Here is a 14,448-nt window from a genome sequence, read left to right on the forward strand (position 1 = left end):
CAAAAACTTGGCAAAAAAAATTGTCAGGAAAAAAAAATTCTATTACTAAGATCTTCCAGTTTAAACTTACCATACAGCACTGGACAGACACGTGTCAAGAATCCATAGGCATGCGAATCTAACGTGGTCAACTCCTCGGATTTAAAATAAATAAATAAATATAATAAAAAAACATAATAATATAATAAATTAAATAGACGTTAACAGAACCCTCTTCTCCTTATTTTGTGATTCTTTTTTTGTTATAGCATCTTTGGACAAACTCATATGGTTCTGTCTCTCTGACTTTTTATTCCTATTAATAATTTGATTATTAAAAAATTCAGCAAAGTAAAACAATTTCTATTGTTTTTATCTTTTTCTTTCAATGTTTGGCAATAAAAAATGCAGGGTTTTACCGGATAGAAACTCTTCCTGTCACTTTCTCGAAATTTTTTGGTTTTTGAGTTACTTAAACTTGTTAATATAGAAACTCCATAAATTATAGGCGAGCATAAGGAGAAGGGTATCTCTTCATTGCTCTAACTATGGAAAGTGTTGTTTAAACTTTCCATCTCCGGATTCTTTTCAATTATTTTAAATGATTTTTATGAAAATAATAATAAAAAAAAAAAGAATTCTTGGCGTACTCTTTTCATTTCTTAGAGATCATCACCATCATCATCATCATCAGATCAGTTGGAAACTGAATTTCAGGATTTGACATGGTTTTGCCTTGTGCTTGTAAGCTCTTTCTTACTGTTTCTCTAGTCTTCTGGTAGCAACTGGAAGTGCTATTCCCTGTATGTTGCTAAGACTTCCTTTAAAATCAATAAATCAAGAAAATAATAGCCATGGTTTGATTTGTTGTCATGCTCAATGTATTATCTTCCATTTTTCCGTTAGAATCTTGCTGACCAATTTTCTAAATGGTGTGACTTTTAAGCCAAGGAAGGGTATCAAAATTTTAATTTTGGGTGTTTGATTTTGATTTGATACATACGGATAGTTATACAGATGGTTTATGGCTATTTGATATAATTTCCTGCTTCAACTCGTACTGACAATATGGAAAACTAGATATTTTTCTATGGCGGTCTGAAAGGAGCCCATTATGAAGACTTAAAGAAATTGGTCACATGTTTTGGCCAGCTCTTTTGGCCTAAAAAGGGGGAGGATTGTCTTTATAGCTGCTTCATGTTCAAGTTGAGTTATCTTTTATGCCATCGGTCACATTATTCCTGGTTCAAGAAGCCATTAAAGGGCCTTTTCTTCTCTTGTGGCTTTGAGCTCTTGCGACTTGCCTAGTCAACTTTAGTTGAATCACGACCTGATATATGTAAAGTGTTTGCTTTCAGCCGGCCATGTTTTAAACAGCTTTGCCTTTCTCTCTTGTCCATTTACAGATCAAATCTAACAACTGAAACGTCGGCAACAACATTGGAAGAAAAGCTATGGGGTTTGGTAATTCAAGATCTGTAAGGTTTGTTCCATTTTTGTTCTATAATGTCTCTATTAAGATTTCTTCTATGATTTCAATTTTATATATCATACTCACATTAGCTTTGCTTTTACATAAGTTAATAGTTCAAACCAGAAATGAAACAATCATTGATTATTGGCTTCATTTATATTTTCAGATTTCAAGATGATCTTAAATTAGCAAAGCTCCCCACAATTAATGGAGAAGGTATGATAAAGCTGAAATACAATATTGATGGAACGCAAATATCAGAGTCTAGCACCAAAAGGGCTGAGAAGGAGTTACCTAGTAGTGGGACAGGAAAATCCTTAAAAACTAAAGTACTGTACAGAGTTTTCTCAGAAGACTTTGAGAGAGTGAAGAAGAAGATTTTGGATCCTCGAGGACCAATTATTCGCCGATGGAACAAGATTTTTCTAGTAGCATGCTTAGTTTCATTGTTTGTGGATCCTCTGTTCTTTTTTTTGCCAGTAGTTTGGGATGAAGTCTGCATTGATATTGGAATACCACTTGAAGTTATCCTCACTATGGTTAGATCATTGGCTGATGCCTTCTATATAATTCAGATATTCATTCGATTTCGGACAGCTTACATTGCTCCTCCTTCTCGTGTATTTGGAAGAGGAGAGCTTGTTATAGATTCCAGGAAGATTGCTTCCAGGTACCTTCAGAAGAGTTTCTGGATTGATTTAATTGCTGCCCTCCCCCTGCCTCAGGTATATCATGATGAAAGTGATAGGTGGTCTTTGCATAGTATTTGTTAATGTGTAAATTCAAGGCATTAATTTGTTTCATTTTATTCCAGGTTTTGATTTGGATCATCATTCCCAATCTTAAAGGTTCAACAATGACAAACACCAAAAACGTGCTTCGGTTCATAATTATTTTTCAGTACCTTCCGAGACTTTTTCTTATATTTCCACTCTCATCACAAATTGTCGAGGCCACCGGTGTTGTGACAGAAACAGCATGGGCAGGCGCTGCTTATAACCTGATGCTCTACATGCTGGCAAGCCATGTAAGTGACTATGAAACCTATTGTTAACATGCGTCTTAAGATCAACTGTGATTCTGCAACTATTTATGAACAATATTTAGTGTGGAAAATGAGAAAAACAAAGAACAGCAAAAAATTCGTTCACTGTTATCAATTCCTAATGTTTATGTTCTTATTATTGCTTATTTGTATTTTTTTCTTAAAAAGGTTTTAGGAGCTTGCTGGTACCTTCTTGCAATAGAGCGACAAGAAGCTTGCTGGAGGACTGCCTGTGATCTTGAAGATTCATCTTGTCAGTATAAATATTTTGATTGCCACAGCGTTAAAGACCCTGGCAGGGGTAACTGGTTGAGGTCCAGCAATATTACAAACCTATGCAGTCCAAGTTCCAGCTTTTATGAGTTTGGTATATATGGTGATGCATTGACATTTGGTGTCACAACCTCACCATTCTTCAACAAGTACTTTTATTGCCTTTGGTGGGGTTTAAGGAACTTGAGGTAAGTTGTTTCCCCAAAAATTTTCAAGTTCATATAAAATTATCCTCATTTATCTTTGAGAAGATTTCCATTTTTTTTTCAATAAACAAGAAGAAAAATTCTTCAAGTATCAATAGATTGAACTGATTTTAAAGATTAGTTTTTTTCTGATGTATCAAATATCAATAACTACATCAAGCTTTCATAATGGCTCCCATTCAAAAGAATTTAAAGCGCAGCTGAAGTATGGCTATGGCTTTTTAGAGTTAATTTATTGCTGATAAAATATTGGGAAGACAGATTGGTTATATTCTAATGCTCCGTCTCTTATGTGCAGTTCTTTGGGACAAAATCTTAGCACAAGCACTTATGTTGGAGAAATAATTTTTGCCATCATTATTGCAACTGTTGGGCTGGTTCTCTTTGCACTGCTGATTGGGAATATGCAAGTAAGTCCTCCAATTGATGTTATTGAATATTTAAGCATTATTTATCATAAAAAATAAGCATCTAGCTTGTTTCAAAAAGATTGATTAATAGCATATAGGCTGAGCATATGCTAATGAAGTGTTGGACATAATCCTGGAGTTCCCCTGAAAATTTGATGTCTTGACTTGAGTTCTATCGTATTTCACTTTCAGACATACCTGCAATCAACAACTGTTAGGTTGGAAGAATGGAGAATCAAGAGAACTGATACAGAACAATGGATGCGTCACAGGCAGCTTCCCCCTGAATTAAGGCAATCTGTCAGAAGATATGATCAGTATAAGTGGGTAGCTACAAGAGGAGTTGATGAAGAAGCTCTACTTAAAGGCCTTCCCTTGGATCTCCGGAGAGACATCAAACGCCACCTCTGTCTGGATCTTGTTCGACGAGTAAGTCACCGGACCCTCACCCAACATTTTGATTATTGGCTACAATTAGCAATGAAGATATTCTTAATTGCCACAATGAGTTTGATATGTAAGTTTTGTTTGTTAAATCAACAGGTACCGCTGTTTGATCAAATGGATGAAAGGATGCTAGATGCAATCTGTGAGAGACTTAAACCTGCCTTGTGCACCGAAGGAACATTCCTGGTCCGTGAAGGTGATCCTGTCAATGAGATGCTCTTCATAATTCGAGGCCACCTAGATTCTCACACTACCAATGGTGGCCGCACTGGATTCTTCAATTCATGCCGGATTGGCCCTGGCGACTTCTGCGGTGAGGAACTACTGACATGGGCCTTGGATCCTCGGCCTAGTGTCATTCTCCCATCTTCAACTCGCACAGTCAAAGCAATATCAGAAGTAGAAGCCTTCGCTCTTAGAGCAGAAGACCTCAAGTTCGTGGCATCACAGTTTAGAAGACTACATAGTAAACAACTAAGACACAAATTTCGATTCTACTCACACCAGTGGAGAACATGGGCTGCCTGCTTCATACAAGCAGCATGGCGTCGGTTTAAGAAACGAAAGGAAGCAGCTGAACTTAGAGCTAAGGAGAACCTCATGGCTGCTGAACCTGAACCTGAGCCTGAACCAACCCCACCTGGTTCGGGCTTGGCTACGTACGCAGCCAGGCTAGCAACAAGCACTAGGAGAGGAGTTAATATGCATTCTGGATCCGGTTCTGGGGTTGTCAGCTCCTTGCCGAAACCAGCAGAGCCAGATTTTTCTGTAGATGAGGAATGAATTGTAACACTCTCCGATCTAGTGCATAGGTATCAGTGAGCCATGCCTGTTAACTTTCTTTGTTTCTTCACTAGGTTGTAACCAAAAATCGATATTAAAATTATTTTTTCAATATTTATCTATATACATTACAAGGTGGAAATTCTTTACATAGTTAGAAAGAGGAGAATTTTAGTGATGTATTCTAGAAAAGACACACTACCAATTTGGATTGTGAGGAGAAGATGGAAGCGGACGATTTTTAGTGATTGCAAACTTCATTGAACAGCCCATCCAAATGGCTTTAAAAGCATTTTAAGAATACAATAGCTTGCTCGGACTTGAGTGGTGAAGATGAAATATATATGATTTAGAAGTTCGATCCACAATAATCTCTTGTAACTGTTTTTATTGCATTCCTTAACGACTAATGATTAACTTATTGCATAACTTCTTTTGGATGAGTTCCCATGAAAAGAAAAACTAAAAAAGAAAAAGGAAAAACTATATTTGGGCCATGGACGCATCATCCATAGGTAATTCATAAGAAATCAATTTCTAGGACCGAAGAAGCAAGTCCAATTTCATTGGGTTCTAAAGTGGTTGAACTGCTGCTGAAAGAGAGCCACTATCATTGGATTTGGACACCATAGCCCCATGAGTTGAGCAAGCTCTTTCTTTCGAAATTGGTTTCATGGATTTTAAGGCAACAAAAGCAAGACCTTATATCGGTTCACGGTAGGCCCAAACAGCAACCCATATAGTTGTAGTAAATTTGTAATCACAATAGTGTAATAATTAATCTAATAAAATTAGAGAGAGATTATTTTCTAAATTTCACAAATATAATTAAAAATTAAAAAAATATTTTTATTATAAATTAAAGGGATATATATTATCTTTCTCTGATGATAAAGTTTAAAAAAAATCAATTATCATGGATGAAATAATACTTTTTTATTTTCTTTTTTATAGGGACAATAGGATAAAAAGTTAAACAGAAATGTTAGAAATTTGTAATAAAGCTAAACGCAGCCAACCAAAGAAATTGTAAGGAAAAGGACAGAAAAATCTGACTACTTCAACGAAAAAAAAAAAAAAGTTGCATTTCTCCTACAATGTTCATGTAGTTCCCAGTACATACATTTCAATCCCACACACTTACACTTTATCTTGACATATGAATTCTCAAAAAGTGATATAGTTAAACAAAAGGCAAACCAAAAAACAGAAATAAATGTGAAAGTGTGATGATCTCAATTATTATGATCCAACTTTAGGTGCCCATATTCTTTGACTAGGTAACTTTCTTAGCCTTTGAATGCAGCAATTTCTTTCCCTACCAAATGGGATGATCAAAGAACAATTCTCTTTGTTTTATTAGGCGATTTTTTTCGTATAATTTAAGCTGCACAAGAAAAAAAAATTTTCTTTTGTTCATGAATTTCATTCTTTCATTATAAGATTTCATTAAAGTCGAAATTTTCGCATCAGATATTCTTGCATTGAGTATTAAATTAATGTTATTTTAAGGTTTAATACCCCAAATATAAATTTTATATGAAATGAAGTATGTAACATATATATATTTTATAAAAAAATCGTAATTTAAGAACAAACAAAGAATTATAAACATTAAAATTTAAATGATAAACCAAATGAATTAAGCTCGTTTTAGAAGACATGTAAATAACAACTCTTATGACTCAATGCATGACATAAAACTTAGAATATGATTACTATTGTTATTTATTTACTTGCTTGATTCTACAGATGATCTAATTTTGGGTTTTTGCATCTCCAATTCACATGGTGAAAAGCTTTTGTGTTATCATTGCGGGTGGACAATTTTTATTTTGGGTACATTGGTGGATGTGTTTATTATAGAGGACACATTTTCAATATGAAGAAAAAGGGTCATTTTTTAGATTGAATGAGAGAGGATGAATGTAACTTTATATAAAACAATAAAAAAGTAGACACATTGAGGGAGTAAAAAAATAAATTTAGCTGTAAAAGAGGGACAGTTATTAGTACTATTCAGTAAAACAAGAAACAGAATTGGGCCCCAAGAAGTTGGTCAGAGTCCTACGTTCCTCTGCCAACACAAAACCCCAAAGGCATAGGAAAAAGGATATGGGCCCATTGCCTTTATCATACCCCAGGCCAATTCCTTTTGGTATGGGCTTAGTCATTAGAGATGGACCCACTTTGACTACTGGGGTTGGCTAGATTTAGCTGCTTCAGTTTGAAGTGGTCTAGGCAAAATTTAAACAAGCGCAATAAGTAATGTTTTCACATCAAAAGTAGCATGGTAATTGAATGTTTCAAAAGTGAATTAGAAACTTAAGCATTCCACTGAAGCAAAGTAGCTAGAAAAACCCAAAAAAAAAAAAAAAAATTTGATTTAAAGAAAGTAGTAGTGATTTTGCCTTTTGGGTCACTTTGATGTTCCATAAATAAGACAACTTGGGTCTGTGTTGTTAAAGCCAAATTCATTGGAATAAATCTCTCCAGGCACCCTTAATCATGTCCTTGACCATTGACAAATTGGCTTTCCGACAAAGAGGGAAGTTGTTAAAAATTGGATTAAAAGGAGAGTTGATGACCTAATCCTCCTCTAATATGAGATTCTGCTCATACAAATGATCAAACCTCCCAAATAATCCAAACTTGAAATAGAATTTCTTTTGAATTTGCCACTGGGGGATGCTTGATTTGTCATTTGTTTATCGTGTAGTAATTATTGCGTTAATGAGTTAATTAGAAATTTTGGTGAAAGAACCAAATTTCTTACTGTTTTTTCCCTTGAAAGTGGGAAACCTCTTTTTCTAATTAACTTTTTTCTTTTTTTTTTCCCAAAAAATAGTTCACCCTTGAATTTCCTTGGTTTAAATAAAAATTTTAACCATTCCAATTTCGATCGGATTTCGTAAATTTAAATAGATATTTTTTATCATTGAAATTAAAAAATTCAATATTTTATCTATAAAATAAATCATACAAGTTGTTATAATGACCGTATAACTATAACATATTCGAATTTTAAAAAATTGGACATGGGAATTTTACCAATAAATTTCTTTTCTAGAGTCTCAGATATATACTACAAAAGAAGAAATAATTACAAGAACAACAATGGAGCTAGCTATCCACCAACAAAGAATGATACTGTTGGATTTCCTTGTTCCAGTGACAGACAAACAAACTCAAGTGGTAATCCCATAAACGTTTTCTTTGGCAGCTGAAAATTTTCGGTTTCATGGGATTCTGACTCGACTCGAATGCAGCCATTTTAACTTTCACAGGTGTTCATGGAATCCACAAATTGGTGACCCACAAAAATGGTTGCAGTTCCCCATAGGACTGCACTTGGACTGGCTAATACTCCACCATTTTTCCTTTTGCTGTTGAGCAATATTGTCAAACACACTCTCAAGTTGTCTAGCTAGCAATAGCATGTCATATAATGCCATCAAAACTGCAATTTTTGAACAGGCTATGGCTTAATCCATGATCGCCACCAAAATTTTTCTTTTTCATCATTTGGTAGACAAGATTTAAAATTTGAACTCAGACCGTTGAATTTTTATTTTCAGTAATTAAAATTTAAATTCTAACTGTCTCAATCAAAAGGTTTACAAAATTTATGTGAATGCCTCTCACAACTCTCTCAATCAATGTGAGAAATTCAACAAAGTCCAAACGCCGAAATTAATAACATAATTAAAGGTTTATCAGTAAAATGCATGCCTAAAGAACTTTAGCACAAAAGGTAATAATACAACAATGTTATAATTATAAAGTATAGGGATCATTGCCTTGTATTCGTGTTCCCTTGTCGATCCCAAATCAGAGAATGCAAAAAATTCTTGCAAAGAGATTCCTGCGGCTGTGTGATTGTATGCTGCGACTTATTTTTAATTATGGTTTTGAATTTTGAATCATAGGAAAAGTAGTCCATATATAGGTTTTACTTTAGTTTGTCAAAAGACCTAAGCCTTTAACAAATCCACCGAAATCCAACACAACCCTATCCCATTCTAAACCTTGTAGAGCTAATGAAAAAAAATATTCTCATCAGTTGGAAATTTTGACTTTAATCATTCCATTGAATTCTTACTTCACATTCCATGCATGCTTCAAGAATCTGAAAAACTTCTAATTCAAAATGAAGTAGAGAAATTCGAAATCAAGTCAATAAGCCCTAAGATAATTGGTTTACTATTATAACATTCATGAATGTGTGAACTGATCCCTGTCATTTTGGACTAAGCTACATTAATTTCCATGTTTGGGAACCAACTAACCATTCCTAAAAGGCCTATAGCTCCTTTCATTGCTAGGGTGTTTAGCAAATATAGTATAAATACATATAGGTTAACAATAGCTGTATATTCATGGGATTCACAGGTCCAATCACATTAGGTAAGATGTGTTATTTATTATTAAGCAGCGTGTGATAGTAAGCAAACAAGCAGCTGGCAAATCAATTTTCTTTTGTCATTTGAGGTTGTTACAGATTAAATGCTAATCATTAAAATAACCAATTAAGTGTTTTATTAACAGATTATACGAGACGATTATTGGCAAATTATTATTCATTTTTTCATTTGCAAGGAAGTCATATATTTTCATAATTTCGTTGTTGATAAATGATAATTATAATCGTGATGAAGATATTAATTAAGCAAACAGTGTAATTTATTGCATGTTTCGAATAGTTTGGAGGCATTTAAACATGGTGTGATTGTCAATAGATGGTATGGTTGAGCAGCCAGTTGGTCATGAAAAAGGGAGGAGAGAGACAAACTCTTTCAACTTCTGAGGGAGCAGCCAAGCAACAATTCATCATCTGATCATGTTCTGATGTCCCTTTTTCTACTTCCAAAATGATCGGCGAATTCTCCTCTGATGTTGATTTCTTTAAAAAAAAAAAAAAGGATAAAATCAAAGAAAAAGAAAATCAAAACAATTCCCTTTCATGGAATATGAAATTTGGAACCAAAGACTAATGGTTCAGCACGGTCAACCTTTTGGCCCATTGGGAAAGCAAATTGACAGAATAATAAATTTATTTCAACTAATTTGAATGATAGATCATATTTCAAATACAAGTCCATTTTTTTCCTGTACAATAGCCGGCTACACAGTTTGATAACTCTCTTTCTTTTCCATAATTTCCCAATCTTTATCGAAGGAAAATTCAATTTCGAGTTGATCAACATGTTATAGGTGGGAACTTCTCCCAGGGTTACATACAATTTTTACATCAAACACCCAATTTTTTCAAACAAATCTACTTTTCTTTTCAAATGGTTAGATTATTTGAACCTAAAAAAATGTCAAAGTGTTAACAGGATTGATCAAGTTTGTAAGATTTAAATGCATCGCTTATAATCTAGATTGAGTCTTATTGCCAGCAATCTCACTTCATAAACGATTAGTAAATCTAAATCAAGTTTTCTTTTATAACTTGTCATCTATTCTAAATCCATAACGAAAAAACCTTCTTGATTTCAAACTTTTATGCAAAATAAAAAAAGTCAAAATATGCGAAAAGCCTAGATAAACAAATCGAAAATCAAATTCTCCTTTCCCTTTTTGATGGGGAATTGGAAAGGGGCGGTATTGTGCGTCATGTGAAGGGCTTTTCACGAATGTACAAGTTGCCAAATATGCTGCCAACAAAGAAATGTTAATTTGAAGCGAGAGTCACATGCAATTTACAAATTAGATGAGCCACAATTTAAGTACTATATAAACAAATTCCGTGTATAAATTTTCATCTCAAATTCTCCAGAATTTCCTGCATTTTGACTTTTGATATACACTTGAAAGAAGCTAACAATTTTTTCTTTTTTTCCGTGATGATGAAATGGGTAGAAAAAGACCAAACATGACATCAATTCTCTCATTGGACAAATCAGAAGTCGGTGGTCTCATCGTTTTTGTTTTCTAGATTAAAAGAACTAAATTGTATTGTCAAAAGTTGAAATCCACTAGACCTCTCCTCTTTTGATGAAACAGTTCCTTCGAGCAATTGTTGACTCTTCTACATGTACAAATTAATTATTCTAATCGACAATACTATTTAATTAATTAAACCATGTCTAAATGCAGCTTAATCCCATTAATTAATTCTTTAATTTGTGACAACTTTTGCTTTTTCAAGTCACATTAATCCACCTTTCATTTTTTTAAATGATTTCCCTAGGATGATGTAATGTTTCATATGTTTTGAGTTAGACAATTGTTTTCTCTTCAATTAAATAAATAATAGTACTAATTTGTATTATGTATATCTTGTAAAATGGTTCATTTATATGGAGATTTTTCCCACCAAGCTTCTCAAGTTGTTTTTTTCTAATAAAAAAATTCAGTAGTAGAGTCACATCTTGGCTTTCAAAATTCAAATTATAGGGTTGCCGATAAGTAATCAACAAATAATTACATTTTTTTAATTAAAATTATCAAAAATTAAATCTTAATTACTGAAACTAAAAAATTAATATTTTATTAACAAATATCTACGTTGGTTATTGTTAATTGATTTAATGGAGACACATGGAGTGTCTGCTGACTTGTCTCTTACATGGCACCCAAAAACTTGGAGAGAGGGGAAGACACACCCTTGACTACTAACCTTTTAGCCATTTTCATTAGTTAATGCATCATTAATTGATGGGTTAAATAAGATTAATGAACTAAAGACTGTTTGAGTTTATTATGTTTAAGTTTAATTGAGAAATTATAAGTGATTGATGATGTATGAATCTCTCCCTAAGCAAATTGCACACGTAATGAAGCACTCAAGAAATTAAGATAAATATTGTATTGAGGGGTGGGTTAATTGGTGGCTGATAACAAGAAATAAATCCCATTATTAAGACTTGGGAACTTAGAATTAATTAATATCCATCATGTGATGGATTAGTAAGATGTCTAAAGTCAAGAAAGCAACAAGATTCCAATAGTACTCTTGAATGGGGTGTAAGAAAAGGAATTGCTTTTCTGAGAAAAAAGAAATTAAAATTAATATGAAACCTTAGACTAACCATGATCAATAGATATCAATAAAAGCATATGCTATACCAATGAATTCATCCGTCTTTTTTAAATATGGAATAATCATAACGGATGATGATAAAGATAGTTTAATTTTAACCCAAAAAATAAAGAAAAGAAAAGATTAGAAGAGATTAGAATACTCTTCCCAAAAGGATATATTTTAATTAAGTACTAATTTTTTTAAAAATCACTTTCAAGTTGGAAATTTATTGTAGGAAACATTAAATAAAATTCTCTTTTGGTTAGGTGATCCATCTTCCCCATTGTGCTCAAAAATCAGAGGATGTGATGGGCATAAGGTTGCAAAAAAAAGACTTAATGGCATAATAATATTGTGAAAGAGATGTGTGCCTTATCCGAAAAGGTGAAGGCTAACCAATTTGTGTTCCTTGACGGTGATGCAATGGAAAAAAAAGCAAGCTTTGTCTATGCCCCAACTTGGGTTCTTAATCATCAGAAAATTCCCCCACAAGGAGGGAAGAAAGCTGAAATTTTAGCTCTGGGCGGCTTTGGATTGTTCTTGCTTTCATTTCTACCTACACTGATGATCAATAGGTTAGGTATTTCGGAGCTAATCATCAAAATTCTCATTTCCATGACCTTTTGCAGCCTTCAAACTCCATTTCTTGCAAATCAACTTCATGGGGTTTATTCATCCACTTTGATTTTTTTTAAAGAGAATTCTAGACAGATTCTTTCTTTTTTTTAAAATAAAAGCGAATTAATCGCCTTAGCTAACAATGGTTCGATGCCTAACTAAGCCTAATAGCTAACAAATTCTTTCTTTTGATTTTGGTTTAATATTCCTCTACTGCATGGCATAATATATTCAGATAAATGTTAAGTCACATGTCCACTCGATAAAATTAGTAATTAGCACCAAATTAGTTAATTTCTTAGTTTAATTAATCACGAAATTTAACTCCAAAAACCAAGTTTTTAACTTATAATTGTGAGAATTAAAAGAAGAAGCATGTAAATCTCATTTTGTAAAGCATGCGTGATGCTACAACCATGCATGCAAATTAAAGTAAATAATTTATTAAGTTAATTAATTGTATAAAATTTAATGAAATCATACGTATCAAAATAAATTACAATCATACTTAAATAACATATAATTGGATGAAGCGTCTGAGTAAGATCTGAATCTAGGATCTAAAGTTTTCAAGATCTTCTTACTTGGCATTGAAACAGTGCCTCATTCTTTATTGGATAGAGGTAAATAAAAGAAATAAAAGAGAGAGAAGAGCGAAGACATTTGAGCTTGGGGATGTTCCTAGGAGTAGGACAAGACGTGATCTCAAGGGTTAGCATATGTTGTGATAGTGGAAAAGACGATGGCCATATAACCTAAAGACATGTCCTATAAAGGGTTTTTTATGAAGCGATGATGGAAAGTAGGGGGGGTATATGGGAAAGCAGTGGGGGATCGATCAATTATCTCCGACTAGGAATTCCACCAATTTTTAAAGTGGAACTCAATTTTATTTTGAGTTTAAATTAATTATAATGACATGCATATTCATTGGAGCTCCAACAAATAGGGCAAAAGAAAGAGAGAGCTACTCTAGTGGGTGAGCAAAAGTCAGTTTGAACCGATTAAATCGATCAAAACCGAGTGAATTCGGTTAAATCGGTTCGATTTATTCGGTTTTAATTATAATTGATTTTTTAAATCGGTTAAATTGGTTAATTCGGTCGGTTTTCGATTTTTAAAATTGATAACCGTACTGACCGAATTAACCGACTTTTTAATAATTAAAAATAAAAAAATTGAGATAAATATTTTTATTTATTTTTTTTGGTAAAATATTGTTGAAATTATTAAATTCTTTAGTAATTTAGTTTGAATGATACTAGAGTTTGAATTTTATTGAATTGAATTTATGGTTAAATAATTATTCATAATAGGAAGAAAAATTATTAAAAAAATCGGTTATTTAACCGAACCGACCGAACCAATTTTGATCAGTTCGATTATGGTCGATTATTTAATAATATTTGATCGATTCGGTTATTTGTTAAATGAAAGTCGATTAAATCAGTTATTGATTTTTTTAAACCGAACTGATCGAATTGACCATTTACTCACCCCTAAGCTACCCTTCCTTTCACTAGTTATAATTATGCAATTTTAGAAATAAAATGATCATGGGGTTTTTTTTTTTTTTAATTTTTAATTTATCTTTAACCCTCTATTTACTTGACTTAAAGAAAATATTACGCACCAAATTTATTCAAACTTGTAATCTCATAGCATCAATTTTAATATTATGTCAATTGATTCAAAATTTAATAGATGTGAATCATAGGAATATTAAGCAAGCCATTTTTGACTAATTTTTGCTTTATTTTTTCCCCTCTGTTTGGTAGGCTTGACTGACCATTTTGCTCTCCTTTTTTTTTTTTTTAATTAAAGAGTAAAGAGAAGTTTTAATTTGATCAATTATCATCAAAATTCCTTAGGGTGAAATTACAACAAAACCTCCCTAACAACCTCAGCAATCCAAAGCAACTAGGTACCTAAAAAGAGCAAAGAAAAAAAAAAGGTGATTGGTGCTTTCCACCTGCCACAATCTAAACCTCAACATCTCATCTCATCTAATAAAAATTGGACAACAATTCTTATTCTTCTCATTGCATATCATAATAAAGAGTCAACTCAAATGGCATAAATTTTTGTTGGGGTTATTTTTGGATCAGGCAAAAATAGGTATTTAATTCATACTCTCACGTAAGGGGAAGGGGGGGGAGGGGTCTTAATTTCACTCTTTTATT

At 32.9% G+C, this 14,448-nt stretch overlaps 1 protein-coding gene and 1 long non-coding RNA gene across 4 annotated transcripts; one reads left to right on the forward strand and one right to left on the reverse strand.

Moving 5' to 3' along the window:
- Positions 1-263: 263 nt before the first annotated feature.
- LOC111285227 (protein CNGC15c-like) lies at positions 264-4,729 on the forward strand. 3 transcript variants are annotated; one of them, XM_089761796.1, is made up of 8 exons: positions 264-1,184; positions 1,386-1,462; positions 1,620-2,178; positions 2,268-2,480; positions 2,667-2,959; positions 3,276-3,387; positions 3,580-3,816; positions 3,931-4,729. In XM_089761796.1, exons 2-8 carry the CDS (start codon positions 1,434-1,436, stop codon positions 4,615-4,617), a joined length of 2,130 nt encoding a protein of 709 aa, XP_089617922.1. In that variant the 5' UTR covers positions 264-1,184; positions 1,386-1,433; the 3' UTR covers positions 4,618-4,729. The 3 variants fall into 3 exon arrangements, with proteins under 3 accessions (XP_089617922.1, XP_022730291.2, XP_089617923.1); XM_022874556.2 differs by having other exon boundaries at positions 264-723; XM_089761797.1 differs by having other exon boundaries at positions 264-722; positions 1,379-1,462.
- Positions 4,730-8,011: 3,282 nt separating this feature from the next.
- On the reverse strand, positions 8,012-10,111 carry LOC111285885 (uncharacterized). The gene is made up of 2 exons (XR_016343305.1): positions 9,410-10,111; positions 8,012-8,077 (listed from the first exon to the last, which is right to left on the reverse strand). It is a non-coding gene; the product is annotated as an uncharacterized LOC111285885 (long non-coding RNA).
- Positions 10,112-14,448: the final 4,337 nt, after the last annotated feature.

The sequence above is a fragment of the Durio zibethinus genome, chromosome 6 (genome assembly GCF_047325235.1).
Source record: "Durio zibethinus cultivar Kanyao isolate XHJ-2024 chromosome 6, ASM4732523v1, whole genome shotgun sequence".
NCBI classification, from domain to species: domain Eukaryota; kingdom Viridiplantae; phylum Streptophyta; class Magnoliopsida; order Malvales; family Malvaceae; genus Durio; species Durio zibethinus.

Coding starts and splice junctions, on each gene's coding strand:
- LOC111285227 (XM_089761796.1), top strand. CDS start 1,434: ATGGGGTTTGGTAATTCAAGATCTGTAAG. Junction 2,179..2,267: donor CTGCCCTCCCCCTGCCTCAG/GTATATCATGAT, acceptor ATTTTATTCCAG/GTTTTGATTTGGATCATCAT. Junction 2,960..3,275: donor TGGGGTTTAAGGAACTTGAG/GTAAGTTGTTTC, acceptor TCTTATGTGCAG/TTCTTTGGGACAAAATCTTA.